The following is a 27,998-nucleotide window of genomic DNA, read 5'->3' as shown; positions in this document are numbered from 1 at the left end:
AAAAGAGGGTGAGATTGGTTGAAAGAGGGTGTGGCTTGGAGACACCATGTGGCTCGAGGGCTTCGAGGTGCGCAACTGAGGGTTCTAGGCCTCTTGTGTACATACAGCCTATTTCCACGATGGCTTTGCTGCTTTTTCCATTCGAGCATGCGGCATCAAATGCAGCATCGTGATGGGGGACGTGGGATGTCTAAACCTTAGGACGAAAGCTACGTGCCGACGGCCGAGAAAACAGCCCGCCTCGGCAAATCACCCAAACTTCAGTGCTAGGTGCATATCAGTATAAACTTTTGCATTAAAACAACCGAGAGAAACATTAGAGAAAGCCACAAAAGAAGCATGCCATGTGCGATGACATGACAGATTTGGATAGAGTTTCTGGTAACGCGGGGAGACTGAACAACCTTGAAACGCAAACGTATCGAGTGTGAGAAAATGCATGCTGTGATCCATGGAGATTGATATGCGATATTCATTCACTTCAAGACTCGTGCAGCCTACGTCTGCGATGTAACCAAGACCCGGGTTTGGTCTAGTCGTTTGAGTGGGAAAATGTCTCTGATCAGAGGATGATCTTTGAGTTGTCACGACTAGTCGATTGTTAATCAATGGATCTTGGAACAACTGTACAGTCAGCTAGTCAAGACAAGTCAGTGTAGGTAGGTATCTCCGAGCGGACTTTTCACTCTCGCTTCCATCTCAGTGAGTGCCAGTGGAGTTTAGTTTGTAATGGAGGCTCCAGAGCCCTGAACTCGCTGCTCCGTGTCTGGTCGCGGGCTACCATAAATTACCCCCGACACACCTGGTCCTCTTAGCTCAGCCGAGAGAGTTTCCCCTTAGGGTATAGTCCGCACCAAGAGAGCCAATCACACATATCGTCATCGCCCCAGAGTCTTTTCTTACACCCCCATAGACTTTGGCCGTTATTCTGTCGCCCCCATCTCGGCCAGGTCACTCTACTTAACCATCATCACCACCACCACTAGATTTTTCCTACTGACAATCCTTGCTTACTGTCGTGTGTTGGTCAACTACGGTCACTCCTCGCGCTTTTTCGCTTTCTCAGCAGTGAGAGAAGCCAGTCCTCTCCGCTCCGCCCGGCAGCAGATTACAGTAATCCCAGTCCCAGTCCCAGTCACAGTCCCTGGCATCGTCGGGATTTTACTGCATATCCATCCGTTGGTGGACCCTTGTTCGAGACAAGACAAGAACCCACGACAGCCTTGCCTTGTCTTTCAAAGCAAGCCCGGCATCTTTTTTTGTCTCTCTCGTCTCGCCCCATTCTTCCTTTCATCACCACCAACCTTTCTCCTTCTCCTTGACCGAGCTCCTGTCAAAGACCCAAGCAAAATTATCTGGAGACTGGGACCTGCTTCAGAGCAAGGATTCACCCCCCCACGCTTGAATACTTGATCTCGTGCCTCCCACCCAGACTCGAATGAAGTTGCTTGTTCAGCTCATCGTCGCCAAAATGAATTCCACAATCTTGTAGCCGATACTTGCAACGCGCGAGCACTTGCAACTACTACATAGGTTGCATATTCGACCTACCGTTGCAACTTCAAACTTTCGACTTTAAAAGTCCATCCCGCCTTCAAAGATCAACCTGCCTTCCCCCACGACAACTTCATTCTTCATCCTGCCTACCACCTACTTCATCCGATCTATCAGCCATCTACATCACGGTCACTATCACAGCGACATCACTAAGCCATCCGAATTAGTCCTAGAGGATCAGAGCAAGACTGTATGACCCTAGACAATATGACTTCGAAACGCAGTTCACGACTTTTCGTGGACGAGCCCACGCATACCAGAGAAGGCCAACAAACACCCAACGCCACACAATTCCGTTCAAGACAGGGCTCTCGAAGCTCTGCAAGAGAAGAGACGATGCAAGAAGTAGAGGAAGCTCTCTTCAATGGCCACGATGCCACAAATGTCAGCCGATCTGGGAGCCTTTCCGCCGTCAATATGGAAGCATCCCTATCGACATCTTCAAGAACTAGTAATTCGAGTGGTAAGTTGCACTAGATAATCTAGTCCCAATGAACTATCTCTAACCGAACTTAAGCCTCCTCAACATCGGCATATCAATCACAGTCAACCGACTACACAGCGCCTTTCAATGGCCGACCTCACAATTTTGGCGTTGTCATTCCAGGCGTTTACCGAAGTAGCTTTCCTAGGTCTCACGATTTCGAGTACCTCAAGGGTCTAGGCCTCAAGACCATTGTGTTAGTGCCTCCATTATGATGCGTTTTTGGCATCGCCGCTAACCTGTTGTAGCACGCTTGTCAAGAAGGATGAACTTGATCACGATCTTGAGACATTCGTCCAGCGTGAAGGTATTCGACAAGTCGTCTTCAACATGAAGGGCACCAAGAAGGAAGCCATTCCTCTGGGCACAATGAAGGCTATCCTCAGTATCGTCCTCGACAAGTCAAATTACCCACTGTTGATTCACTGCAATCACGGAAAGCACCGAACTGGATGCGTTGTCGGAGTTGTCCGAAAGATCGCTGGCTGGGACGCCGAGAGCGTCGTGGCAGAGTACAAGAGCTACGCCGAGCCAAAGGCCCGTGAATGCGATGTCAACTATCTTGATGACTTCCAGGTCTCAAGTTTGGGAATTTCGAATCCCATTCCCAGCATGACAAAAGACGTCTGCAAAAATCGCAGTCGGTTTCAACCTCGCACATTTTTTCGAGCCGTCTTCCTCTCAGCCTTCGTCTTGCTGTTGTTCTTCATGTCAGGATCAAAACTCAGCACAGCGACAAGACCTGATCATCTGCTTCTCTGACCATGGCCACTCGGCCACGGCCGATACTGACATCCTGATAAAACTTTGATCATTTCATCCCCCAAAAAGCTCAATCGAACACGAAAAAGCTCTTTTCACAAACTACACATGTACAACCGATACTTTTCCTTTTACTTAGAACAACCTCGATTCGGCAGACACCGACGACGACGTGTCTAGGCCACCAAGAGAAGGATTTCATATTTACCACTCGAAAACCAGATGTGTCGAGGTTTTTTCTATTCATGACTTACTATGCATTTGACGGCAAGGGCCGTATGGGTTTTGGGAGACGAATCAAGGGCTGAGAATGTCTTCCGGACTGGCGTTTTATTCTAAAGAGATGGGGAGGCACTGAATGCTAGACTTTGGGCTGGAGATTTCCCCTTTTCAACAGAGGCACGAGTTTGCCTGTTGATGCGATAGGAGAAGCAAAAGGCGCATTGGAATACAGGGTTTGAACTGTATTAATAGATACCTACTGATGATACCTGGACAGCAGGGCGTTGGGTAAAATAGCAGAAAAAAAAGTGCTATCATTTATGACTTCCAACACGTGAGATACTGACACTGCTACTATGATTAGAGCTTTAAGCTTGAGTTTATGCCTTTGGCTAAGTTGAGGTATTACTCATCGTAAAGTTCAAGGAAGCCTAAGTTATCTTTCTCAAGTCCTATATGCGATAGCAAAGCATCGCAACCCCTTCAATATATATCATTCTGACTCATATGATCCTCTTGACAGCATGACTAACACAGGGTAGGATTGAGGCTGGTGATGCTATATTTGGGTGCCGCTGCAACCTTGGTCAGCCACAACAGCAACATGGAAATTGCCTCAATTACCACTCCAGCTTATAAAAGGAACATTCTGCATGTTCTAGATGATGGGCTCATCATGTATGCCAGGGTCGCTTTGGTTTATGTAAATCTGCCTCGCCGTCTCGTATTGCAACCAATTGTTGGATGGTAAGCTCGTTCCCGAATGTCGACAGGCACCGGGAACGAGCTTATGATCTGACCTTGTCTTGAAGCATTGCAACTTCATGACCGGCAGTTTCTACTATGAGAAGATGTTGCGCAGGAATTTGCTTTGTCTCAGATATATGGGAGATGACTTGTGAGTCACGACGAAGGGTTACAGCATTATGAGGTTTGTTGGCGCTAGGTTTGTTATCCTAGCCATGTGAAATTGATAGACAGATGTTCATTTTCGTGACGCATATGCATCTTCATTCATAACCAACACACCCAACTGCCGGACCAACGGCTCCTATAATCTCAATCCGCGCTGACATACAACAAACATATCGTACAACACCTATCATACAGCCAACACAAATCAAGCCTAGTTCCCCCATCGGTTTCTGTCCACTCTGGCCTTCTCATCCTTCTCAAAATCACCATTGGCATAGACCCAACCGCCAGCAACGCAGTTCGCGGCCCCCAACCCAATAGCCGTGCCACGCACGACCCCTCGGACCGAGAACCGTCCACGGAAAGGCTGACGTCGTCGCAGAGCCAACAGCACGTAGAGTCCCGACCAGGCAGCGGTTAAGCCAGCACTGCCGGTGGGATAGCCGGACAGGTTGAGATAGGACGAGAAGAGAAGCGGAGGTGTGAAGATGAAGAGGGGCAGGGATGGGGGCCGCGCGTGAAGAGCGGTGATGAGGGTTGCGAGGAGAGATGGAGGGAGAGATGCAGCTGGTTTTTCAATGTTAGTCTATAACTTGTTTTTCTTGAGTCACAAGAGCATTTGCACTGATACTGGGAAATGTGAATGGTAAGGGTGAGTGAGTGAGTGACTTACTGCCCCAATCATTGAGATAGTCAAAAACAGACTTTGATTTAACCGCCGTCACTAGATCTTCATTCGCCATTTTTGCGAATTATATGCAAGTGAGAAATGCAACTGTTGCAATTGGCGCTTAGCGATGAGCTTAGAGTCGTGATGCAAAAAGCTTTGGGAGCTCTTTTGCTACCCCGGTCAATTTGTGACGTCGTGCATGATGACTAAGGCATTTCAACTCCAACTTCCAGTTCTACCTAATTCAAGGTCACATGTCTGCTCCAACAACACGAACAACACGAGGAGAGTCAGCATGCAATGCAGTGGACAAGTCATCTCCCCCCGTGCATAAACGTTGTTTCCGGTTCGCGATTTCTATTATTATTCTTATTCCCTTTAGCTTTGGGGCCGAAACGTTTCGGTTTGGGCTCTAGCTCTTGCGCTCCGCCACAGTAATAATCACCCGAAACAGGTAGGTCATATCGTACATCATCAGAGATCAGAAACATTCGATATTCATAGCTTGTGTGCGCCTTGCCGTCAGAAGGAATGGCGGTCCGTCCAAGCGTTGTGTTCTATGTAAGTGCAATAAACATGAAATTGGGTTGCTAAACAATGCCTCTAACAAAAGAAAGAAAAGAGAAGAAAAGGAACAACAGGATTAAAACGGGGTATAAAGAGAAGTGAAAAAAAGAAGAGTTTAATCATACACTTTCTGTCATGATGTCGTTAAAATGTTCCCGAGTCAGCCTTGCCCTAGGACTAGCGTCCGCTGTGATAGTATCGCGGATCATGGGTGTAAGCACTCTGGTCATACTCGCCGCCCCAGGCTTCATTCGAGTAGCCCTGTGAGTACCCTGATGCATCCCACTGCTGGTAGTTTGTGTCATAGCCTTGCACGCTGTACTGGTCTCCCGAGGGTCCAGCCGTGGCATAGCCTCCAGCGCTCTGGTCAGCGCTCGAGAGCAAGTTGAGATCGAAGCCATCTTCAGGGCTGAGCTGTGAGAAGTCGAACTGGCTCAGAACGCCCCCTGCTTCGTCTCCCGACGTGACTATGCGAGACGAGTGTCCGTGATGCTTGCTAGAGCGCTTGGACGAGCTGCCCCCTCGTCGGGAGCTGGAGCTCGATGGACTGTCGCCGTCGTTGGACTTGCGAGGACTGCTCTTCTTCTTGGAAGACTTGGAGCCGGAGCGTGTGTACTCGCAGCGAAGGCCATTGCTCCGACATCGTTCGCAGCCATTCTTGTCTCCACTGCACTTAAGCTATACAGGACATCGTCAGCAAATAAGCTCTAAGCGAAAAGGGCGAGGAAAGATCTTGGCGTTAGGAAGCCTTGTCGGGCTAGCCAATGCTTCTGCAGACGTACCTTCTTCTCATGACAGCGATCGCAAGCCTGGTGGGAACTGGAGCGGGCCGTGACAGGGTCGAAACCATTGCGAACGCTCTGGACCTCATCCGTCTCAGGATCGTACTTCCAAGTACCAAACATGGCTATTTCTGTCTCTGATAACGGACTGGTATAGGTGAAGGAGTCCTAGGTGGCCCATAGAACGATTGGCGAGAAGCGAAGGGGGATAAGAGAGGTGGTAATAGGCAACTGAATTCTTGCAACTGATTGTATGTATATCGTCTCAAGTGCAGGAGATATGCTTGGATGGAACTTGTGTGTCTTGATCTTTATTTTCTGCCTGAACGGAAAGCATCTCGTGGCGTTTTTAAACCCCGAGGCATCTGGTATAAGAGCGTCCGTGGACAAGGTAGAGGTCTTATAGGCAACAACGGGACTTGATCCAATCCAATCCAATCCCAACCCAAGCCAACAGAGTGTTGTAGTGAGCGAGCCCGCCCATTATCGCGGACCCCATTTTCCACAGTGGGCATGAGGTATCGTGCCGAGCCGCACTGCCAGGCTCCCGTCCATGGGATGTGATACCTTTTGGGTCGGTTTGGTTTAGGTAAAGGGCAGTTGGTCGAGTCGCACCCCTGTCTCCGATCTATATGATGCTCCGGGTCTCCGTCTAAGTGGTGTCCCTTGCACGACACACACCGCACTAGTCATGCCGGCTCCTTCAGGAGCGGTTTTTTTTGGCATAGGTGACGCATTCTTCTGAGTGCGTTGATTACGTTGTTCTTCCATTTTAGAATCTAGGCTGCCTGATTTTACTGAGGTGTTTAGTTTCCGTAGCGTTCTTTTTTGGTGGTTCATTATCTCTCGTGTAAGGTTATGTAATGCAGGTAGTAGTGTGTAGTCTAAGTGACCCGGTCGAGTTCAGGTGGAAACTCGTGAGATCCCTGCGATATGAGTGGTCCAACTCCACCTGTGCCTGGAGGAAGAGGCTAAGAAGGCTGGAGGAATTCCTACGAGCATTATCCGTCGAATAAGAGAAACATGTGTGCGACGATGCTCAAACTCTGCGTGGCTGTGTCTGCGTCTGCCCTGGAAACAAGAGTTCTAGAGTCCAGTCTGTATATATTGATAGTATGAATAGTGTAGCACTGCATGCAGAGCCCCCAATTTCTTCATTGGGCGCTTATCGATTGCCACGCTCAAGGCTATGTCTGTGTTGGTATCCTCTTTTCCCACAATTCAATGCCAGTGAGAATCATTTTTGCTCTCCTGCCGGGTGCCTTGCATCCTTTGATCTACAATATATGATGTAAAACCGCTACAAGTTGCTCCAACTGAGTAATTGCCCGTCTGTTGGTTGTGGTTGTTGGTTGCTAGTCCCGGCCGTGGGGAAAAGGCAACGCCGCAATTTTAGGCAAAAGCCTCCACAGTCGGCAGCGAACCGACAGGCGAACCCTTGAACGTCATAACATTAACCCCAATCGAGACTACAATATGGTATTATCGTGCCATAAAGACACCGAGGCTTGACTCACTGCCCCTCTAGCCGGAGTTGTGTATCAGGTGGATCACAAGGTTATTTATGAAATTACAACAAAATACGGTTTAAAGTGGTTGCATGAGGTTTTCAGGGAGGGCACGGTGAGCCGATATCAAACGGTGAAGGGGGTGGCAGAGCTACGTACTGCTCTGTACTGTACTGGACACCAGTTGTGGGTGATACTATAGACTACAAGATTGATATGATACTCCAGTATCAGCCTTGTACGGCACGGCATGTTACATGAGTGGTGGGTTTTACATGTGGTGGTTCGAATTTAGGCAGACTGTGGAGGCTGAGGCTGTCATTCTTGGAATCCCCTCATCACTGCAGTATCATGGGACTTGACGATGCAGGCCTCAGAGTATATTTTCTCGTATATTTGTGTTTTTCCATCCAAAACTACCTACTCTTACACTCTCTGATATCGTCATATTCATCCGTGTCTTACTGCTCACCCTTCAACCATCAATCTCCACAAAATCTCTCGTCTGTCACCCTCAATCTTCACATCTGGCGCCCGCGCCAATTGTGAGGTTGCCCACTTCACCCGATCTACATCTTTCTTGACATCATGATACGCCGGTAGTCAGGCTGCCCAGCGCACCTGCTTCACCTCCCTGATCTCGAGATATTCTGCGTATTCTAGAAGATCAACCATCGGGACATTGCTGTCGAGCCTCTGCACCGTCCCGTTGTTCCAGTGCACTAGAACCTTGGCGTACCGCTTGTCGGGTGCCAAGAAGGCCACGATGCGGTCACATGATGCTCGGGGGTGGACTGAAATGGTAAACGAAAAACTGTTTTCGCTTCGCATTCCATTCCTTGTGTTGTCATATACTTCAAAGACAGGCCTGCCATTGCGGTTGTATCTGTGGGGCGCATGCGAATGGCCTTGACTGGTAGTATGCACGTCGGACATATGTCCATAGTTATCGTGGCTATGGGAGATACCTGTCGGATGGGGGCAACATCTGCAAGTACATCTCGTGGGGTCCGAAGTTTGATAGCGTCCTTGCATATCGAGGGGCACGATGTAAGTACCATATGTCGACCCTCGCCTGAGTTTTGGTGCCCGACCACTGTTGAGCGTTGTGTTGATCTCCTCCTGCGGCGAACGATCCCGCCCTCTGTCAGAGAGAGAGCGTCGTCTGTCATTGCTCGCACGGCGCTCTCTGTTCAAATGAGAGTAATCGTCGTCCAATACTGGGGAAGAAGCTGAGCCCCTTCTCGGGTGCAGGTCCTGATCTCGTCTGGAATAGTGATGTTGCTGTTCCCATCTCATATGGTAAGGCACTTCGGATTCGCCAGACCTACGTGAGTACGAGTGAGAATCACGACTACTTGAGGACCTTCTGCTGCGACGCCGATCGTAGTCACTGTAAGCACTATGGTTCGAATAGACGGAGTTTCGCCTCCTAGCTGCCGCAGCGTCAAGATCGTAGCGTTGCGATGAGTACGACATGTTGGGCTTTGATTCGGTATACAGACCTGATTTAAGTCACGGTTTGGTTTGAGGTGAATTGGCTCTGTAATTTGCGTGGAACACTGAGTCTGTGAGTGTAGAAGAGGTCGGTGAGAGTCCCTTAGGTATTTAAAGAAATACAGAGTCCATTGACGAGTCTATCATGACGACCTCGGATTTGAACATAGCTTCGACTGAACAATAATCGAGAACATCGACTCTCCTTTGTTCAATTCATATTGAGAACGTCGAGTAGTCTTTGTTTATCAATTCCCATCTTTCAGCATAATGTCCACTCGAATAATGTTCAAAGATACGTCCATGGTTGTTCTGCAGAACTCGTCGAATCGTTCCGTTTTCATCAAAGAAACCAGTCAAAGGGTGCAGTTACACAGCTTCCGGGCTTCCGCAAGGTCATATTTGTGCTGAGCCTGTTCAGGCCCTGGGCAACTAGGCCTTTTGAGAGAAAATAGAAACGGGTCTTTCACGTTCACGCGGGTCCCAAGATGGCAGGTCGATCTTTTGTTTGATTAAGTCAAATCCTAAATGGAAGCAATGGGAAGTTGGAAGAATGAATGGCGCGATGAGGCTCGGGGACGCAACGGAGGCCGACATATGAAATTAGGGGCACACGCAGAGATAAAGTCCCCTAAAATTTGAGATAAGCCAATAGTCTTGTCTCATCCTGTTTGCGGGCAGCTTCCCCACAGTGGCCAAAGGGGGCTAAGGGTGCGGCAAAAGCCACAGGTGGAGGCCACTCTCCAAAAGGCCAGCAAAGACATGTCCATTCCATTTCATCCCGCACTCTAATCTTTGCAACCATCTTCATACTCTATTCCCATCAACCTCCAAATCTTTTGGCCTGGCCATTTTCTCTTTCCTTGCTTCTTTTCTTCAATCCTTACCGGTCTCTTCAGCTCATTAGTCAAAATGGCTCTCTCTCCTCAGATGTAAGTCGTGCTCCACGCGACAGCCGTCGCGCAGATTATGTCTCCGGTGGCGCAAAGAAGAAAACGCTGACATTTGCGATAGCACCAACCTGATCATCATCTTGGGTATGATGCAGGTGTCGAAGCGTGTTCCCTTCGATGATCCTTTCGTGCTCAACGTCGTTCGCGCCGTCTACCTCGCCAGCAACGTCATCATTGCTGCTCTCTACTTCTACACCCAGCTGAAGATCAACAAGAAGAAGGGTAGGATAACTTGACTTCTGAGGCAATTTCTACCATCGCAATACTAACATGGCTTCCCATAGACCTCACAACCCTCAAGTATGTCGAGCCCGCTCCCATGGGCTCCACTGAGGAGGGCAAGCTTGTCACCACCACCATCCACGCCTACGACAACCAGCAGATCCGCACCGCTTTCCGTGGCCAGGCTATGGGTATGGCCATGATGGCCTTCATGCACATCTACATGAAGTACACCAACCCTCTTCTCATCCAGAGCATCATCCCTCTCAAGAGCGCCTTCGAGAACAACATGGTCAAGATCCACGTCCTTGGCCAGCCTGCCGCCGGTGACCTCAAGCGTCCCTTCAAGCAGCCCCAGGGTTTCATGAGCGCCATGCAGGGTGGCCCCGCCCAGAGCGACAAGAAGGCCGTTGAGGCTGCTGAGCGCGCTGGCCGTGGTGGTGCCAAGGAGGAGTAAGCTAGAACTTCTGAAACGAATTTCGGCTTTAGGGGATAGCGTGGACCGTAGGCTAGGGTTGTAATAGACCTTGGTTGTACTATAATACAGGTGTCATGGCTCGCAAAAGTATTTGCTTGTGGCGAAAGCCAAAATCAAGGGATTGGAACATGTTTAACAATTTCTTGAAATGATATTAATGTAGAAAAGCAAGAAGAATATTACGAGAACTTGAGAGGACTTTGACCTCAAAAGCCATGTACGTTTTGGTGAATGTCAAAAGTTTGCGTAGGCTGCAGTCACGTTTTCTCGTGTAAATTGGTGACATAATTCAGATCTAGATCGCGACAAACCGCCCCTCCGCCACCCATCGCCGTCATCGAGGACCCTGAGTCAAACTTCTCCTTTGACGTCTGCATTTGGTCTTTTCTCCCTAGGTTCTCACTTTCCACTTGCATTGCGATTTCGCAACGAAAGCCAGCTGTCTCTGTCTCTGCATTGTTCTTTCGGTATTTTGTCTCCGCTCCGATTGCTCATCATGGAACGGCCATCTACACCACCTCGGGCAACAAAGCCTGCACCCACAATCACTCCGCCGACCCCGGAAGTTACGAAGCGCATAGTGTGTAAAGTCCTGGAATAAATATTTATTTTCTCTGGAGATTCTGACATGTAACTAGGAAGAGAACCGACTCCGTGCAAAGGCGATCCGAGACCAGCGTGAAGCCGAACAACGAGCGACCGGCACCGCACCCGAAATCCCCAAGAGCTCTGGAGGCTTCGTGCCAACAAAAGATGTGTATATCTCTAAAACTGCCGACGGAAAGCGACCGTACAGCTCCATCTCTACAGAAGATGCTTCTAAGGGAACAAATCGAGATGGACGTCACAAAGGCGATGAGGAGGCGTTGCGGCCGGCGCGCAAGTTCACTAAGTTCGTCGATTACAATATGAGCGCCATGACAGATACGAAGGGTGGTTTCCTATCGACGGAAGATGATCCGCACAACTATGCTCTCGGTGGCAAGAAGCCTGGACAGTCTGAGGATGACCAGCGACCGAAGCACATGAGCGTTCAGGAGTGGGAAAGATTACAGCTGATACGGAACTTGAAGAGGCTAAAGGCGGGTCCTTTTGAGCCTGGGCTGAGTGTGCTTGCGGACAACGAGACACGAAAGAAGTGCCAGGACTGCAAGAGCTTGGAGATTGACTTTGTCTGGGAAGAAGTATTCCATATCGGCGTTTGCAACAAGTGCAAGGAGAAATATCCAGAAAAGTACTCGTTGTTGACCAAGACTGAGTGCAAAGAGGACTACCTACTTACAGACCGTGAGTGGTTCCATGCAAGTTCTCGGACTGCCATCGCTAACATAAAATAGCCGAGCTACGAGATCCAGAATTATTACCACATCTCTCAAAGCCAAACCCCCACAAATCGCATTGGCACGACATGATGCTCTTCCTTCGATGTCAAGTGGAAGAATACGCGATCAAGACGAAGTGGGGATCATCAGAAGCCTTAGACGCTGAGTATGAGCGACGTGAGACACAGAAGAAAGCTCGCAAGGAAGCCAAGTTCAAAGAGAAGCTACTTGATTTGAAGAAAAAGACAAGAACGGACGCTTTTCGCAGACAGGCTGGCAATTTGAGCAAGTCTGGTGCAAGCAAGTTTGGAGATGCAATAGGAGGTGGGCGGCATGTTCATGAATGGGGAAGAACGGTTGAGAATGAGGATGGGATGACGGTCAAGACATGTGTTGATTGTGGTATGGAAGTTGAGGAGCTAGAATTTTGATGCCGTCACATTATGATTTGAGGCCTGGGTTTGGAGTTTGGAGTTCAGAGGATTAAAGCACCGTCGTACCGATAGGCCTAACCAGGCTCGAGGACGATCAGGCATAGAATCGAACTATCTTTCTTGTGATTGGTATATCAAAATAGAGCCTGATTCAGGAGTAAACTCGTGTTGGGCAACCGAATCACTTTTCGCTGCAATGTTCCACGGTCTTGGATTCAATTAAGGACTCTTTCATGTTTGACTTACAAAACCAGCACTAAAACAAGACACAAACAAAGGCGTTGTTTGTCATCAACTTTGCTTTGTTAGGAGCTGAAATTCCTTGTCGATTATCGGTCCCTGGATTGGTGATCCGCACCCTTAGCCAGGGGTTCCAAGTTGATGCCTGACAGCCTCATATGGGTTTCCAAGTCAAGCTTGTTCAGCGCTGATTGGCTAAAATCTCGGCGGCAAAGCGCCAATACAGAGGATAGCACCAACTAGCAGCGTGGAAGTACAGGGCACCACACAGGACAGCACAACAGACAGATGCACCCAACCTCAAAGTACCCGACCAAGACTGGCAAGCTTGGTTTCTTAGCAGCACACGACCCGACGCTCAATTTTTTGGCTTTCTATCGACAGAAAGCAAACCACGATATCACGATTCGACGTCGATTCAGATAACCCAGGACCGAATCTTCACCGAGACGACAACACGTGCCAAGGCTCGTTGTATCTTTCGCGCAGGAGCTTCCAAGTTCCAGCATCTGGCCTCGTCACATCACATCACACTCCATCAACCGCACCGAGCTTGTCCGACTACGAAACCGGTACTCGCTCGCCTCCATCGCTATCTCTCCCAAACCGACTCGAAGCTCCATGCACCCTCCCAATTGAGAGAGGCGCGCCGCGATGGGCCCTAATGCTGGCAACGGCGTGGGCGGCCTGGAGATGGGACCTATGATGCAGGGCAATGGCTCCAACATCCCCCAGGCCACCGAGTACACCCTCCAGGGCGTCATGCGATTCCTGCAGACAGAATGGCACAGACATGAGCGCGATAGAAATTCGTGGGAGATTGAGAAGCAAGAGATGAAGGGCCGCATCGCCAACCTCGAGGGTCAGGCGCGGAGGGCCGATGCTACTCAGCGCGTGCTGAGGAAGTATGTGACTATGCTGGAGCGAAAGGTTAAGGAGCAGACAGCTCAGCTTCAGGGTCAGGAAGCAGTTGATGCAGAGACGGCGGCTAAGAATGATCGGGCTGCTAAGATACAAGAGAAGCTTAGATGTGAGGAATGCCCCTTTGTGCCGACCTTCCATACTAACATTGTCACAGCTACCTTGGAGGATATGCCCGTGCCCGGTGTCGATGGCGTTAACTATGAGAAGCTCGACCGAGGTGACGAGGAAGCTCAACGACAAGATCTTAAGACCTTTCTTGATCAATGCCAATCCGAATTTATGTACCTTATGATTACCCCCGCGAACCCGCAGCCACCTCGAGAATCTCCCCCGCTACCGATCATGGAGGATCTGCGAGAAGTCGAGGCGTTTGGCATGCCAGCTCCCCAGCAGCAATTCCAGCTCCCTACACGAAATGCTCAGAATCACTCTCAAGAAATGAACTCGAGGATATCTCAGCAGAATCATGCGCCTCATGGTCAAAACCAGCAGCAACACTTTGGCCAGAAGCAAGAACACCAGCCTCAGCCAATGGTGCGGTCCGAGCATCCACCTGTCATGTATCAAAACTCTAATGACTGGCCGGCGCCCGTGTCAGTAACATCCCGACCGGTTGAAGATCACATGCCACAAGCAAACCATGCGGCAGAAGTTTTGGGTGGAATGGATGATTCTTCTGAACTTAGGGAGAAACACTCTGCACAGTCCGAGAATGATGGATGGGAGTTCCCTGAGGGCACATTCCCTGAACCTGGAAACTCCCAACCCAATTCTCAACCTAACCGCCCTGATACCGATGCTTTCCCTACTGCTGATAACCTCCCCAAGTCGCCGAGCCGACGAGACAGCTCCCACCGACGGAAAGGCTCCATGTCTAGAAGACGAAGTGCCGATCATGAGCTAGCCTTGGCTGCCCAAAAAGCTGAGAGTGGTAATTTCAAGCTCAGATTTGGACTCCGAGGTCACCTCGATACTGTTCGCACAATCATATTCTCTGGAGGCGGTAGCCCCGGCGAGCCAGAAATCTGTACTGGAGGAGACGACGGTATGATCAAGCGCTTCCACATTCCTCGATTGGATGGCCACCCTGGCGGTCTTGCGCACACAGCGTCAGATCTTGATGTTACAGCCAACTTTACACACCGTGGTCACTCAGGAGCAATTCTGTGTTTGACATCGTGGTCACCCTCGCCGAATTTCTCAACTGGAGGCCGCGCACAAGGCGACGGCTGGATATTCTCCGGCGGCCAAGATGCGACCATTCGAGTTTGGGAGCGTGGAAGAGTCGATCCTAAGGCGACTCTCGAAGGACATACTGATGCAGTCTGGGCCATCTGTGTTCTGCCAGCAACTCTTGGCCAAATATTTGGAAGCTCAAGTCCTTACGGTAGCACGGATCGTATCTTGGTTGTTTCGGGTGCTGCAGACGGCAGTGTTCGTTTGTGGTCAGTGAGCGCACCTCCTCAGCTGAGCTCGCCACAACCTGGAACAAACCGAGCTATGACCGGTCGCGGAGGTAGAGTCCGTGGTAACTCGATGAGCTCCGGCAGTGGATTCTCCAATACTCCTCAACCTACTATCGCCTCCAACTCGCCTTTCAACCATACCCTTGTACACAACATCTCAAGGTCTGACGGCTCGACCGCCAGTCCCACGTGCATCACACCTCTGGGTACCACTGGAGAGTCGTTCGTTGTCTCGTACTCAGATGCCGCGATTATCGTTTATGACACCCGAACCGGTGAACAAATCGGCAACATGGACAGCCTTGAAACATATGATCAGTCTAACAAGACCAGCGTTAATGCCGTTGTGGCGACGACTATCGGCCTCGATCAGGCTAACCAGAATCACAGCGGTAGCATAGGCGAAGAAGATGCCAGCTCAGGTGCTACTGGAGGTGGACGATCAATGGCTGGTTCAGGTGTTGAGGGAACTATCATCTCTGGCCACGAAGACCGCTTTATCCGGTTCTTCGATGCCAACAGCGGTAAGTTGCACGTATCACGAATACTTACCAAGACTAATTGTTTTCCAGGCCAATGTACATATAACATGATTGCCCACCCCGATGCCATTTCCAGCCTTTCACTAAGCCCTGACGGTCGTGAGCTCGTCAGCGCCGGTCACGACGCCTCCCTCCGTTTCTGGAGCCTCGAGAAGCGCACCTGCACGCAAGAAGTGACAAGTCATCGCGTGATGCGCGGTGAAGGCATCTGTGCCTGCGTGTGGAGTCAAGATGGAAAATGGGTAGTCAGCGCTGGCGGCGACGGCGTGGTCAAGGTGTTTGCACGATAATGGAGATAGATGCTTTACATGTATGTATGTCATGATATGGAGGAACTTCTTTTTTTTTTTCAAGGGTACGGGTGGTGCATTGTTGCTTGGCGGACCGTGGTATTGTAGCAGTTGGATTGGGGGGCCCAGCAACGAGACGGGAAACCCAAGTGTCATAGTATCTGTACATGTTAAGGAGGGTGATTTCGCTTATTTATACTACTCGTCGATACCCGGCATTTAGTGGTGGCTCATCTTTACTTCTAGCATCTCACGGAGTGTATCCATAGTAAGATATTCTTGGTAGTGAAAAGAAAACTCATAAGTGAGTGAGTGATCTGATGTGATGAAGGATGACAGGAAACAGGCAAAAAAGAAAATCTGCGTATCGCAGATGGCTGGATCTCTCCCGCCGGGAATTGAACCCGGGTCTCAAGCGTGACAAGCTTGCATACTGACCACTATACTACGGAAGACGAACAGGGCTCAAGCCTGCTGTAGTGAGGGGATTGTGATTGGCTCTTCGCAAAGAGATCTCATGAGTACCCCTACCCCAGTACCTCGACTGGCTGTGGAATCGGAGCGACTTGGCCCTAAGAGGATGAGTCTAAACCCAAAACCTATACCTCAACTACAACCACGACCCCAATCTGGTGCAGAGACAATTTCGAAATGCTGCCAGCTGCTGCTGTTGCCCTTAGGACCAGCGTCCGGCCGGCTACTTCCCGAGGTCTCCCTCGTGTGTTCGCGCCTGCCCTGACCTCGATCCGATGCCTCAACCGCGCCCTCTCAACAACTCAGGCCCTCTCGGCGGCTTCCTCGCTCAACAGAGACCGGGCCCGTGAGATTGTGGCCCAGACTCTTAGCAACATTGGCAGCAAGCGCGAGACAGCAGCGTACCTCAAGGTTTTCACGCTTGCCTCACAAAATTTTGCCGTCATCAAGGTCGGGGGCGCCATTCTTCAGGAACACCTAGACGAATTCTGTGCAAGCATACTACTGCTCTATGAGCTTGGGCTATACCCCGTGATTGTCCACGGCGGAGGTCCGCAGCTGAACTCCCTCTTAGAGGCTGAGGGGGTGATTCCTCAATTTGAAGATGGAATCAGAGTGACTGATGCGAAAACCCTTACTATTGCGCGTACGCTTTTTCTAGAAGAAAATTTACGACTCATCAAACGCTTGGACTCATTTGGTGTTGCAACACGAGCTATACAGGGAGCTTTCGTCGCATCTTACCTTGATAAGGAAAAGTGGCAGTATGTCGGCAAGATCACTGAGGTTCGGAAGGAAGCTATTGAGAGCAGTATATCAGCAGGATATGTACCGATCCTGACTTCAATGGCTGAAGGGGATGATGGTCACCTCTTAAATGTTAATGCAGACGTTGCGGCTGCTGAACTTGCTCGTACCCTGAAGCCCTTGAAGGTGATCTACCTCTCAGAAAAAGGAGGCCTTTTTAATGGTGAGGGGAAGATGATCTCGCAGATCAACCTTGATGATGAGTTTGATTACCTCATGGCTCAGCCCTGGTGCCGTTACGGCACCCGTCTCAAAATCCGGGAAATACAGGATCTTCTCAACGATCTTCCCCGAAGCTCCAGCGTGGCTATCATCCACCCTGGTAACCTTCAGAAGGAACTGTTTACTGACTCTGGCGCTGGTACACTCATCCGCCTGGGCAATCGCACGCGAAAGACTTCCTCGATCAAGGAACTTAATGATATCAAGAAGCTCGAGGCTGCGTCAAACAGCAGCTCCGACAGTCTTGATATTGCGGCTATCGTGGATCAGTATGCCAGTGTACTAGCAGAGAAGGAGTTCACTGCCTACTATGATGATGCTATGCATTGCATGGCTATCGTCATGCCTCAGAATCAAGGTACGGCTATACTGGCGGGTCTGTTTACTACCAAGTCTGGCTGGCTTAATGGTACGATGGAGAATATCTTTACTGGTATTAAGAAGGATTACCCTGCTCTGGCTTGGGCTGTTAGTGAGAGGGATGAGAACTTGACCTGGTTTTTTGAACAGGCTGATGGCAGTTTCCACAACGACGGCAGAGTTCTCTTCTACTACGGAACCGATATGCACTCAGTGGCTCTCAGCTCTGTATACGAGAATTTCGTGTCTGGACGAGCTTCGCTCGGCGACTTCAATCTTGAAAGCGGCGGAACAGCTTGAAGTGGAGGAGAAAGTCAATGAATTCTTTCACCTATCGTGCTAACGCAATGAAATTTCAATAAATATTGGCTACACCCACATCATTAGCCCAGCCTGACAGGCATGGGTCAAAGCCAACTTACAATCACCACAGCACACAAGAAAACACAGCGCTGGGTTCATTAACAGCTCGCCTTGATCCATTTTCCTCTTGGGTATGTCCTCGCTTTGGAGGGGTATTATGATCTGATTGAACGGCTGAGTTGCGCATGAATCAAGGTGTAGGGGGAAAGGACAGCACTAAGAAGAAGCAGCCAGCAGATCACACAGTACAGAAGAACACGATGAATTGAGTAGTACTTCGAAGGCAGGCCCACTACTACCAAGGTAGAATGGATCAACTTTGTGTCTGAGGTAGGCAAAAGCGATCAATCTACCTACGTTAGTACTACCTATTCCCCGCCATCGTCCTCTTCGGTATTGTCCTCGAGATTAATAGACTGATCAGCAGCCTTTCGTTTTTTCTCCTTTGCTTTTCTTTTCAAGTCACGTTTGTGCTGGTTTTCCTTGTCAACGTCTGCCTGATAAGTCTTGCAGCGTGCGAGGCCAGGCCTCCCCTCCCCTTGGCATCTCTCGCAAATCGGTTTCAACCTTTCTAGACACGCAGCGCACCTTGCTTGTCCTGGCATGGTCTCTCTATCGCAGCCATCCTCGATGCAGTCTGTTTCAATGCCCTCTTCTCTCCTCTTCTCTCTCTTCCTATGTGCCCTATGGGCCCTTGCGCAAGGAGGGCATAGCCTTTTGTCACTATGGTGAGGCTGCTTGCATCTTCTGCACTTTCCAAGAGGTACTCCTGTTTCACGACTCTTCTGGGCCTCCGCTGTTCTATTCTTGTAGTGCCTCTGCTTACCTTCACGCTGCCTCCTTTCACGACATTCGGCGCATCTTGCGGACCGGCCTTCTGCTGGTCGAGTGCAATTCTCTTCCTCGCATTTTTTTAGTAGCGAGCGCCTCGTCGCGTTTCTTTTGCGACCAAGTTCTGGTGAGCTTATTCCTCCGTAGCCGACCACAGTCTGTGCACCTCGGCGACCTCCCTTTCTTTAGTTTGCCGCAGCCCTCGATGCAATGTTCAGGTGACTGCTCGCTTTCATCAAGGGTCTTCTGTTTCTTGTAGGTGTTTGCAGCGTCGCTATTTCCATCGTCGCGATATCTTTTGCCCTCGTTAGCGAATAGGAGCGGGAATCTGTCATCGGAAACTTTAGCGCTGTCCTGAGACTCGATTTGTTCTGCTCCCCCACGCTCTTGAGGCTCTTGGCAGTCTCCAAGCACTTCGGTTTTCTCTTTGAACTGGTATTCTCCTGGTGTCTGTCATTGATTGCCGCTTTCAGACAACTCTTTGACGCCCTCGTGGCCGCCAGTGCATTCTCCATCTTCGGCGCGGGTCTGGCAGTAAACGGTGTTCTCGTTCACCTCTAGTGCCTCCAGCCTCGAGGCTCGCTGCTGACACGAGTGGCACGCGCCGGTGGCATTACCTTTGGCCGGCCTCTCATCGCCACAATCTTGACAATCCCCTTTATTCAAGATGATCGGGCCTTGGTTGTCAGGCGGCCAAAGCTGACTGGACTTCTTTCGCTGGTCTCGACGCTTGCGAAAACAGCTCGCGCACCTTCTTGAACTCTCTACTCTGTCTGCGCTGCACCCTTTTGCAACGCAAATGAGTAGATCTAGACCGCTGTCCTGATGTTCGCAAGAGCGGCAAATCTTTCCGTAGCAAACTCGTCGACATACCATACAGCCCTTCTTTTCCTTGTCCTTGTAGTACTGGTAGAAGCATGGGGAACATCGGGAAAAGCCTCGAGCGACGCCCCCGCAGTCGACGCATTCACGGATCCTACATTGATGGCAATTGACCCCGGGCTTTGGGGCTCCACAATCTTTGCAGACTATATGTATCCTGCTGTTGATCATTACAAGCAGCGCCAGGTCGAGTTCTTGTTCGTTCAAGGTGCTACCGGTAGATTTGCTGAGAGCATGGACCTGCTTCTGGCATTGAGACCAAAAGAGTGGCTTGAGTCGGCCTTCATGAGGAGTTTCTTTGTATGCTTGCTGGACAAGCAGTTTTGCAGCTGGGTCGATTTTCGGCTCAAGAACTATTCTTCTCGATGTCGACCTGGGCCCCGTCAATGCGTTGTATGTGCTCAAAAGCAAGGTTTGCGCTTGCCTGTCCGTGCAGGTTACGTATTCGTCCTCTGACTGCGCACGACGCGCCTTCTCAGTCAGGTGTTCCCTAATTGAATTAGCGGTTCGGAAGAACTTGTGTTCCAAGAGGTAATAGCTTGCAGCGCGACACAATGCTGGAAGCGAAGCAGATTCGTACTTTTTCAGGGTGTCCTGCATGAAAGCCAAACAAAGTCTGTCCTCGCGAGCAAACCAAGGACGCTGAATCAGAAAGTCTTCGCCGTTTGTAGTCTTTTGAAGTCCTTGCTCAAAGAGCAAGAGAATTGACCGGCTGGGGGGCGGCACTTCAACTTTGCCGTGATGGTATTTCGGCTGCCGTGTGGACAGAATGTCCATCGGCATCAATGCGTCCGCGATAGCATCATGCCATCTGAATACAAGACTCGAAGAGTGGTACAAGCAAGCAACATATGCAAGCTGAAGGCCCAGCAAACTTGGCCCCGCCTGTCGGAACCATCCCATTGGGAACACCCAGTTCTCAGGGGGTGGGAGAATGTCTTCATGGTCGTAGCCAGCGCGTTTAATATTGTTGCGGTAAACGACTTGATCGAAGGGATTAGCGGACCATTCAGCCATACATATATCCGGATACTCTTTCTTGAGCGTCTTCAACTGGTCAACAAGCCAGTGCATACTGTAGCCACGGGGCCTCTTCATGGACGGCGAACCGAAGGCTTTGCGAAGGGCATCACTTTGGATTTTGGTCAAAGGCCCACCGCAGACGTTGACGGCAAGATCCCATACCTCCTTGACTGTTTCACAATCGCGATGAATATATCCTCCGACAACAACATTGCGGTCCGCATCGATAATCGCCGCCTGGACGAGAAGAGGGCCTACGGCTTCGACATCCGTGCTGAAAACACCTCGACGAGCACGAAGCTGATCGTAAAATTGAATCTCTTCCCGGTTGATGCCTAGAATACTTGTTCTTTCATCTGCGAGCCATCGTGCTGCCTCATCGGGGGTCCTAATGTCTTAATTCACTCGTCGGTTCAAGCTTTGTTCGATAGCAGTCCGTATTGGTGTTCGAAGGACAGCTATGTCCACCATAATGGAAGCATGGCTCCAGCATAAATGAGTCCCCATGGCCAATAGGTTGCTGCATCTAGGTGTGTCGCAGACACCTTGCTGAGCTGTCGGAGAACGCCACCTGCATGTGGAAAACATAGCGCGTATCAGGCGACCGATTCCTTCGCAAGTTTCACAGACTGCTCCCAAAATCATTGTCTTCTGGAATATGCCATTCGCGCTTTTTCTACAGACTAGAGACACGATGCTGTTTCTCAGATTGATGGTTTTGCTGGAAAGACAGCTTAGAGTATCCGATGGGCCGACGCATCTGACACCTTGGCGGTAATGGAGCATACCATCGTAGTCGAGGGAAGCTATAGATAGCTGTTAGAGATATAGCTTGATAACTAAGATAGACTCACCGAGCTTTGATAAATTGTAGCCATAAATCCCTTCTTCACCCCGAAAGACGGCTTGCGTACGCAACTGAGCATGTTAGCTTATACTCCTAGATCTGTGCCACCGTAAGCAACACTTACCTGCTCATAGATTCCGGTGGGTTCGTCTGGCGGGTCACGGCGGGCCCCAACGGATTGACAATCCTCGACTATAGGTGTAGGCATTGGTAGGATCGATGACGGGACTCTCGAATCGGCGCAAATGTCAATGTAGGTAAAGGTCTGATCGGTCATGCTTGCCCTCCCCACGACTTCTTTCAACTCCAGATTCTAGAGGTTTTCGATGGATTCTGTAACGAGGGCGTGCCGGACATTCAGGTGTCTGATCAGGCTCACTCGTCGTGCTTGTCGGTCTTTGCTCATGGGGCTGAATGTGCATCTCGGGAACGGGCAGTGACAAGTCATTTCATCGTGGGCCTCAATGTGATGCAAATTCAGGGCCCAAGGTGTGAAGGCATTTTGAACAGCTCGGCAATCCTCGTGTAAGCAAGTCCGGTTTTGTTCGGCATGGCAAGCCTCAAGGTGCAGCTGTAAGGACGTTGCTCATAGAAACTGCAGAGAACAATTTGGACAATTATCCAGATCTGCACTAGTCACTGGCAGGACAGGGTCCGCCCTAACGCGTACGGACTGAGACATTGTAGCAGGACAGTGTCTGATGTGATACCTGCACTTATTGCGGCTCCTAAAAGCCATTTTGCATTCATCAGTTGAGCAGATGTCTTGCAGTACCATGGCATCTCCCTGCAAAGTTATGTTCGCGCATTCGAAAAGGTTTAGAGCGTCATCTTCGTTGTCGGAATCGATATGAGAAGATTTACTCCCATCGTCTGGGTAGTCAGACTCCTCATCACTGTCAGAGTCTAGATCATCAACTTGATCCAAGTCCAGTGCGTTTTGAGTTGATAGTGACGATCGTTCTTGAGCTGCTTAATCTTTATCGCCCGCACGCGGTTCTTTCCGCGCTATACTTTCTGCATAATTGCGGTCCATAGCGAAACGCGGAGAGCGCTAGACGCTTCTGTGTAGCAGATAGAGCGATTGCTATGGTTTGCTGTTACACCTTTTGTTGAGCGATGCACCCAGAAAGGTGGATGGGGAGTCTGATGATCCAATGTAGGCGTTGAAAGTGCTGAAATTCGCATCTGCTAGATACGCCGGGGGAGCATGCACAGGTGAAAAGCTGCCAGACACCTTTGACTGTTCCTCTTCAAGGGGGCATAATGTGTTTTTTATGGTGTTTTAAGCTATACTTTTATCTAAATTTTGACCACCTCATAGCTGACGTATGATAAAGGTTATATATTAAATGGTTTATTTATTGAGAATTACTATTAGATAAAAGGTAAATAGAGTCTATTCTGCGTAGAAGGGAAAAAGTTAGTGTGTTATTTTTACCGAAACGCCAGGAACTATCTCAACAAGTGGCGAGAAGTAGATGGCTTTAGATCAATCAATCTATGTTACCTGCTGGAGTCACATTGAGGTCCGCCCGAGAGCATCATGAAGTCAACTCTATTCTTTCGTCTGCCACTGAGACTTGGTGCCGCTTCCCAATTAGGAAAGTATTCGACCAGGTTCCCCGGATAATAGATCACCTGACGCCAAAGCCGATTGACCTCGGCATTCCCGTTGAACGTATACAGCAACTTCCACCTCTGACACTCGGAAATCAGAGTATCAGACTCATTTTGTTTACAATATGTCGACGTATGAAACAGCTCAAGATCAGTTCATCACAGTAGATGGAATCAAGTTTGCCTACAGGCGCTTCGGCGCGAAACAAGGCGTACCCCTCACATTGTGTATGCACTTCAGGTGAGTTCTCTTCAATTATGAGCTATGGACAAAGACTGACGATGCCAGGGGAACAATGGATCATTGGGACCCAGCTCTTATAAATCCCATCGCGGCCAAACGCCCCATCATCACCATTGACAACGCAGGCGTAGGGCGCTCTGATGGCGAAGTCCCCAAGCAATACAAGCAATGGGCACAATACTACATCAACGTGCTCCGTGCACTTGGCGTCAACAAGACTGACGTGATGGGCTTCTCCATGGGCGGTTGCGTCGCTCAGCTCGTCGCCCTCAACGGAAAGGATCTTGTTCGCCGCCTGATCCTCTGTGGAACTATGCCTAGCACAGGCGAAGGTGTTGTACCAGCTCCTTCTCTGAAGGCATTCAATGCTCTCAGTGCTGCCAAGACCGAGGAAGAGCACAAGGAAGCTTTTCTTATGAGCATGTTCAACACTTCTGATAAGAGCAGGGCTGCGGGCGAGGCTGCGTGGAAGAGAATTACTGGTGCACGAAAGGACAGAACTGATCATGTTGATCCTGCGAATGCTCGTCGGCAGGGAATTGCTTTTGCAAAGTTTATGGATCCGAAGCAGGCCAAGGATGCGTCTTACGATCGATTGGAGGAGCTTCGTATACCTGTTCTCATCGCAAATGGTAAGTTGGACTGGTACTCAAGCTACAAAGCACTAACACAAGAGTAGGAAGTGAAGATCTTCTGTTACCAACAGAAAATAGCATCGTGATATGGAAAAAGCTGAAGAATGCCCAAGCGCAACTACATCTGTACCCTGATTCTGGACATGGCTTCCTGTATCAGTATGCGGATGAGTTTTCTAAGCTGATCAACGTTTTCTTGGGTGATGAGTCTAAGCTATCAAGCCGCCTTTAGACATAAACATACACGTGTGTGCGATTGAACAATTGAACACGAAGGGATTGAATAGAAATTTGAACGATGATATGTTTATATGTACAGATTGTGTATATGCATCAACGCGTGTCTAAGTTCACCCATGACCAAGCCCAAACAAAGAACCTAACGCCATTTCCTCTATCCTAGACCAGCTATACTACAATTATCCCCAGCTTTATTTCTTGCACTTGCACTTAGGGTCGAACACCACAGGGCAATCACAGCAGACTTCATCCTTGGACCAGGTGATATGGGCACCCCAGTTGTAGACCTGGTTGAGGGTGTTGTACTCAGAGTACGCCTTCTTAACCTTCCCAGTCTCGGGGTTCAAGAACACCATATCGATGCCGTTGCCGCGGCCACGACGAGTTCCCTTGGGGACCTCGAAGTCGCCCTTCCAGTAGAATGTGAAGGAGTTGCAGCCGTAGGCGATGGGTCCTTTGATGAAGGCGCTGGGGTCATTGGTCTTTTCAGTATTGCCTTCGATGAGCTCCTTACGGTTCTTGTAGATGGGAGGAAAGTCATCGTTCTGAAGTTTGTTAGCTTGATAAGTGCAATGGAAAGGTGAGGATGTGTTTACCTTGGCGTACTTGTTTATCTTGGAGGATGATGAAGTCCACTAGATAGACTGAGAGTAGAACTTGACATCCTCCTCGAAAATAGTCTTGGCAAGCGCTCCACCATCGGTAATACCGGAGAAAGTCGAGACGTATTTGTTGACTATAGACTCAAGCTTGCTCTTCGAAATGCATTTTGTGGTCTGCGTCGTCGCCTTCTTGCCTCCGGTAGTGGTGGTACTAGAACTAGAAGCCTGCTTCTGCCCAACAGGCTGATACTTGTTCGTCTCAGGATGATCATAATTTCCTCCGTAAGCGTTATATCCACCTTTGACGGGAATACCAGCAGCAGGAAGGATAGCGTCAGCCCTGCGGTGGATGTTCTTAGCTGAAGTTGAGATGGCGCAGGCCAGGATAGAGAGCGCGAGATAAGCCTTCATTTTGTATGATGAACCGCAGCTTTTCGTGTTTTAAAGAGAGTGGAATCGATCTAAAAAGATCAGGAGTTTCAAGTTTGTGGAGTGGTGGTTAAAGAGAGACCGAGACATGACATCCGCAAACGGGAGGGACTCGTCATCTTATACCTTGTGGCTCGTCAAGTAGATCATTGCGGGAAAAGTCAAGTCGTCGCTGAGTATTGTCATGTAAGTTCGAGCTATTGTTGCTCTAGATTTGCGTACCTTTGATGGTGGCCGTGGCAAAATTCCAGTTGTTCCTGGACTAGACTTGATGCAGCGGATGTGGAATTGGACTCGAGGGGTTAGTTGAAGATACTGAAAGTCACGCATAATAGTAGGGAAGAAATATATAGAAGATATTATGATAGAGTATGTGTAGCTGCGTTCATAGACTGAATTGCGTTGAGTTGTAGAATGTCTCACTTCACTTGGAAGTGGTTCATCTGAGACTATTCCCGCATCTTGAACATCTGAGACACAGACTTGGCATGTCCAAAGGCGTTCCTGTGGCGCACCTTAAGCAAAAACCATTCAAATACTTACACACCAAGAGACTGGTGATCTGGGTAAGTGAACGCCTGCAATAGTTGACTCAGCGACTTCGGAATGTTGTCTCCTATCGCCAACCCCGACCCCAGCACGTATCCGGAACATGGGACGACGTCTGTGGCCCTTCCATTTCTTCTAGTCTCAGCACTCGCTGTTCTACATACGATTGCTTGAGTCGTCTATTATGTTTCGAGATCTTGATCGTCGCTGGGCTTGCTTCCAGATTCCGATAACTTGGGTTAATGTGGAACGTCAAGAGCAGACAGAGAACACGCCCGTGATTCGAAATCATACCTTGGTGTGGATTAGCCTGTGGTAATTCACTTCATGTGGCTGAAGAGGCGATGATGACTTCGTGGTGATGTCTTTACAGGCGCTTCAGCTTAGTAGGAAGCCACGGCGTTGGTCGACAAAGCCTTTTGTCAACTTTTCTTAATTGCTGTAGGTAACATGAAAGAAGCTACTCGCGACTTGAGTCATTATCAAGCCATTCTTAGTCATGTGAAATAGAGATTTTGTTGTCCAGCAGGCCGTAGCACATCACGAGGCGCGGCTCTCCGATGTATCGATTGATACATGAACAGCCAAAGACTTCTGCTATGAGCATCAGTTTGACACAGCTTCGGAATGCGACCTACGAAAAGGTGCGTTTTGACGCAGCTAATGTATTTGAGGTATTCAAACACGAAAACGCAGTCAGTATCAGCTGTCTATCACCTCTTCTGTCTCACACCTTGCCATCATCAACAATACACCAGCCTCCTCATCAAGTAGCCAGATTTCTCGCCCCTTGATTGGAGGACTAGTGAGCCTCGGGGCCTCAAGTGATAGTCGAGTAAATGGGAGCATACGTACTCACTTAGCCATCGTTACTTTAACATTTGTGTTTGACCAGATGATCTTGAGTGGTTACAATGAATTAGCACATACGGTAATGCATCAATGTGGTCTTTGTACGGTGCATGAAACACTTCTCTGTCTTAAAATGGATCAGTTGTAATCCTATTCTCGGAGTTAATAGTGCGTTCCTAATGGCAATCCCTTTACCGATAATCTTGAACGGTAGTTAGTTATGCCATTTGGGACAGTAGATATGGCAAACTGTGTCGTGTCAATCGAGATGGGATAGCGGGAGTGTCAATACAGGTTCTCAGGCAAGATTCTGGTACTACCATAATGGAAACGATATCTATAGTAATAATGCTCATTCGTGTATGAGCACTTACTTAGGCACATCATTTCTTGTGGCTCAACGGCGATACACTAACTCGTTGATAAGATCTAAGAACTTTCAGAGTGCCACTGCACAAGGGGCCAAGGCGCCGTCTCTCATGGATATCCTCACTCAAGATGGTCGTGTGAAGGATTATATCACAGCGAGCAATGAACTGAGGAACCCGCGGCCCTATAGACACGCTTATCCTAAGGGATAAAAGGATTTAGGCAATCTAGTCTAATTTTAGAGGAGTCTTTATTGAGTTTATTTTGACATTCTCTTCTAAAGCCTCGTGTTTTCTTGCTCCTTGAGGTTGCCTTCTCAGTTGCGCTGAGACGATGGTAAAGCACGCACTATAAATCTGCATCCGAGACGAAGAGCCACAATGAAAAATAATGACTATACTGTGAGTGAGAGTCTATGGTGGATTCATCTCTTGCCCATATGAATAAGCTATACTTCAATGATGCATCCTCAATGATATCACGGGATTGACAACTTTGGTATGATTTCCATGGATTTCCCATGGTTAGCTTCCTGACCTTGCCCTCTCGAAATACCCCGAAACCCCGAAATATCATGTCAATCGCTCGACTTCGGCGAAATACAAAAACGGCTCCCATCATCGGCTCCCATTAGGCTTCCATCCCATCCTTCCATTGGACCACAACTCTGGGGTAAACCGGATCCCTGGGCCATAACCCGCAAAGATCGACAAAAGTCAGCACCATAATCTTGGTCCGGGGAAATCTAATAGCACGATGCCGTCACCGCTTCAACCCCACAAACGACAGAAATGTCTGTAAGTGGCAATCGGTA

General features: G+C 49.3%; 11 protein-coding genes, besides 1 other annotated feature; 6 read left to right on the top strand and 5 right to left on the bottom strand.

Annotated features, from left to right (window-relative positions):
- Positions 1-1,764: 1,764 nt before the first annotated feature.
- FFUJ_01890 (related to tyrosine-protein phosphatase SIW14) lies at positions 1,765-2,803 on the top strand (the record flags this gene model as incomplete). XM_023573674.1 has 3 exons in its annotated part: positions 1,765-2,020; positions 2,075-2,237; positions 2,290-2,803. 3 exons carry the CDS (start codon positions 1,765-1,767, stop codon positions 2,801-2,803), a joined length of 933 nt encoding a protein of 310 aa, XP_023423702.1.
- A 1,348-nt stretch (positions 2,804-4,151) lies between these two features.
- On the bottom strand, positions 4,152-4,683 carry FFUJ_01891 (uncharacterized protein; the record flags this gene model as incomplete). XM_023573661.1 has 2 exons in its annotated part: positions 4,152-4,507; positions 4,614-4,683. 2 exons carry the CDS (start codon positions 4,681-4,683, stop codon positions 4,152-4,154), a joined length of 426 nt encoding a protein of 141 aa, XP_023423701.1.
- A 671-nt stretch (positions 4,684-5,354) lies between these two features.
- FFUJ_01892 (uncharacterized protein) lies at positions 5,355-6,082 on the bottom strand (the record flags this gene model as incomplete). XM_023573650.1 has 2 exons in its annotated part: positions 5,355-5,855; positions 5,960-6,082. The coding sequence occupies 2 exons, from the start codon at positions 6,080-6,082 to the stop codon at positions 5,355-5,357; spliced, it is 624 nt and encodes a 207-aa protein (XP_023423700.1).
- A 1,988-nt stretch (positions 6,083-8,070) lies between these two features.
- On the bottom strand, positions 8,071-8,946 carry FFUJ_01893 (uncharacterized protein; the record flags this gene model as incomplete). Its single annotated transcript, XM_023573639.1, has 1 exon — positions 8,071-8,946. One exon carries the CDS (start codon positions 8,944-8,946, stop codon positions 8,071-8,073), a length of 876 nt encoding a protein of 291 aa, XP_023423699.1.
- Positions 8,947-9,876: 930 nt separating this feature from the next.
- Positions 9,877-10,596, top strand: FFUJ_01894 (probable PHO88 (involved in phosphate transport); the record flags this gene model as incomplete). XM_023573628.1 has 3 exons in its annotated part: positions 9,877-9,896; positions 9,979-10,139; positions 10,202-10,596. The coding sequence occupies 3 exons, from the start codon at positions 9,877-9,879 to the stop codon at positions 10,594-10,596; spliced, it is 576 nt and encodes a 191-aa protein (XP_023423698.1).
- A 517-nt stretch (positions 10,597-11,113) lies between these two features.
- On the top strand, positions 11,114-12,370 carry FFUJ_01895 (related to DNA repair protein RAD14; the record flags this gene model as incomplete). XM_023573617.1 has 3 exons in its annotated part: positions 11,114-11,197; positions 11,256-11,904; positions 11,955-12,370. The coding sequence occupies 3 exons, from the start codon at positions 11,114-11,116 to the stop codon at positions 12,368-12,370; spliced, it is 1,149 nt and encodes a 382-aa protein (XP_023423697.1).
- Positions 12,371-13,267: 897 nt separating this feature from the next.
- FFUJ_01896 (probable signal transduction scaffold protein, essential for virulence and fertility) lies at positions 13,268-15,835 on the top strand (the record flags this gene model as incomplete). XM_023573606.1 has 3 exons in its annotated part: positions 13,268-13,643; positions 13,692-15,527; positions 15,576-15,835. 3 exons carry the CDS (start codon positions 13,268-13,270, stop codon positions 15,833-15,835), a joined length of 2,472 nt encoding a protein of 823 aa, XP_023423696.1.
- Positions 15,836-16,218: 383 nt separating this feature from the next.
- Positions 16,219-16,290, bottom strand: a tRNA (tRNA-Asp).
- A 196-nt stretch (positions 16,291-16,486) lies between these two features.
- On the top strand, positions 16,487-17,998 carry FFUJ_01897 (probable acetylglutamate kinase/N-acetyl-gamma-glutamyl-phosphate reductase precursor (ARG-6); the record flags this gene model as incomplete). The annotated part of the gene is made up of 1 exon (XM_023573595.1): positions 16,487-17,998. The coding sequence occupies one exon, from the start codon at positions 16,487-16,489 to the stop codon at positions 17,996-17,998; it is 1,512 nt and encodes a 503-aa protein (XP_023423695.1).
- A 1,347-nt stretch (positions 17,999-19,345) lies between these two features.
- Positions 19,346-21,921, bottom strand: FFUJ_01898 (uncharacterized protein; the record flags this gene model as incomplete). XM_023573584.1 has 4 exons in its annotated part: positions 19,346-21,192; positions 21,586-21,603; positions 21,652-21,715; positions 21,769-21,921. 4 exons carry the CDS (start codon positions 21,919-21,921, stop codon positions 19,346-19,348), a joined length of 2,082 nt encoding a protein of 693 aa, XP_023423694.1.
- Positions 21,922-23,389: 1,468 nt separating this feature from the next.
- On the top strand, positions 23,390-24,375 carry FFUJ_01899 (uncharacterized protein; the record flags this gene model as incomplete). XM_023573573.1 has 3 exons in its annotated part: positions 23,390-23,505; positions 23,554-24,140; positions 24,188-24,375. 3 exons carry the CDS (start codon positions 23,390-23,392, stop codon positions 24,373-24,375), a joined length of 891 nt encoding a protein of 296 aa, XP_023423693.1.
- A 199-nt stretch (positions 24,376-24,574) lies between these two features.
- Positions 24,575-25,396, bottom strand: FFUJ_01900 (uncharacterized protein; the record flags this gene model as incomplete). XM_023573562.1 has 2 exons in its annotated part: positions 24,575-25,018; positions 25,046-25,396. 2 exons carry the CDS (start codon positions 25,394-25,396, stop codon positions 24,575-24,577), a joined length of 795 nt encoding a protein of 264 aa, XP_023423692.1.
- Positions 25,397-27,998: the final 2,602 nt, after the last annotated feature.

The sequence above is a fragment of the Fusarium fujikuroi genome, chromosome FFUJ_chr01 (assembly GCF_900079805.1).
Source record: "Fusarium fujikuroi IMI 58289 draft genome, chromosome FFUJ_chr01".
Lineage (NCBI taxonomy): Eukaryota > Fungi > Ascomycota > Sordariomycetes > Hypocreales > Nectriaceae > Fusarium > Fusarium fujikuroi.
The sequence above is the reverse complement of the archived record's forward strand: the minus strand, read 5'-3'. Positions and strand labels throughout refer to the sequence as shown.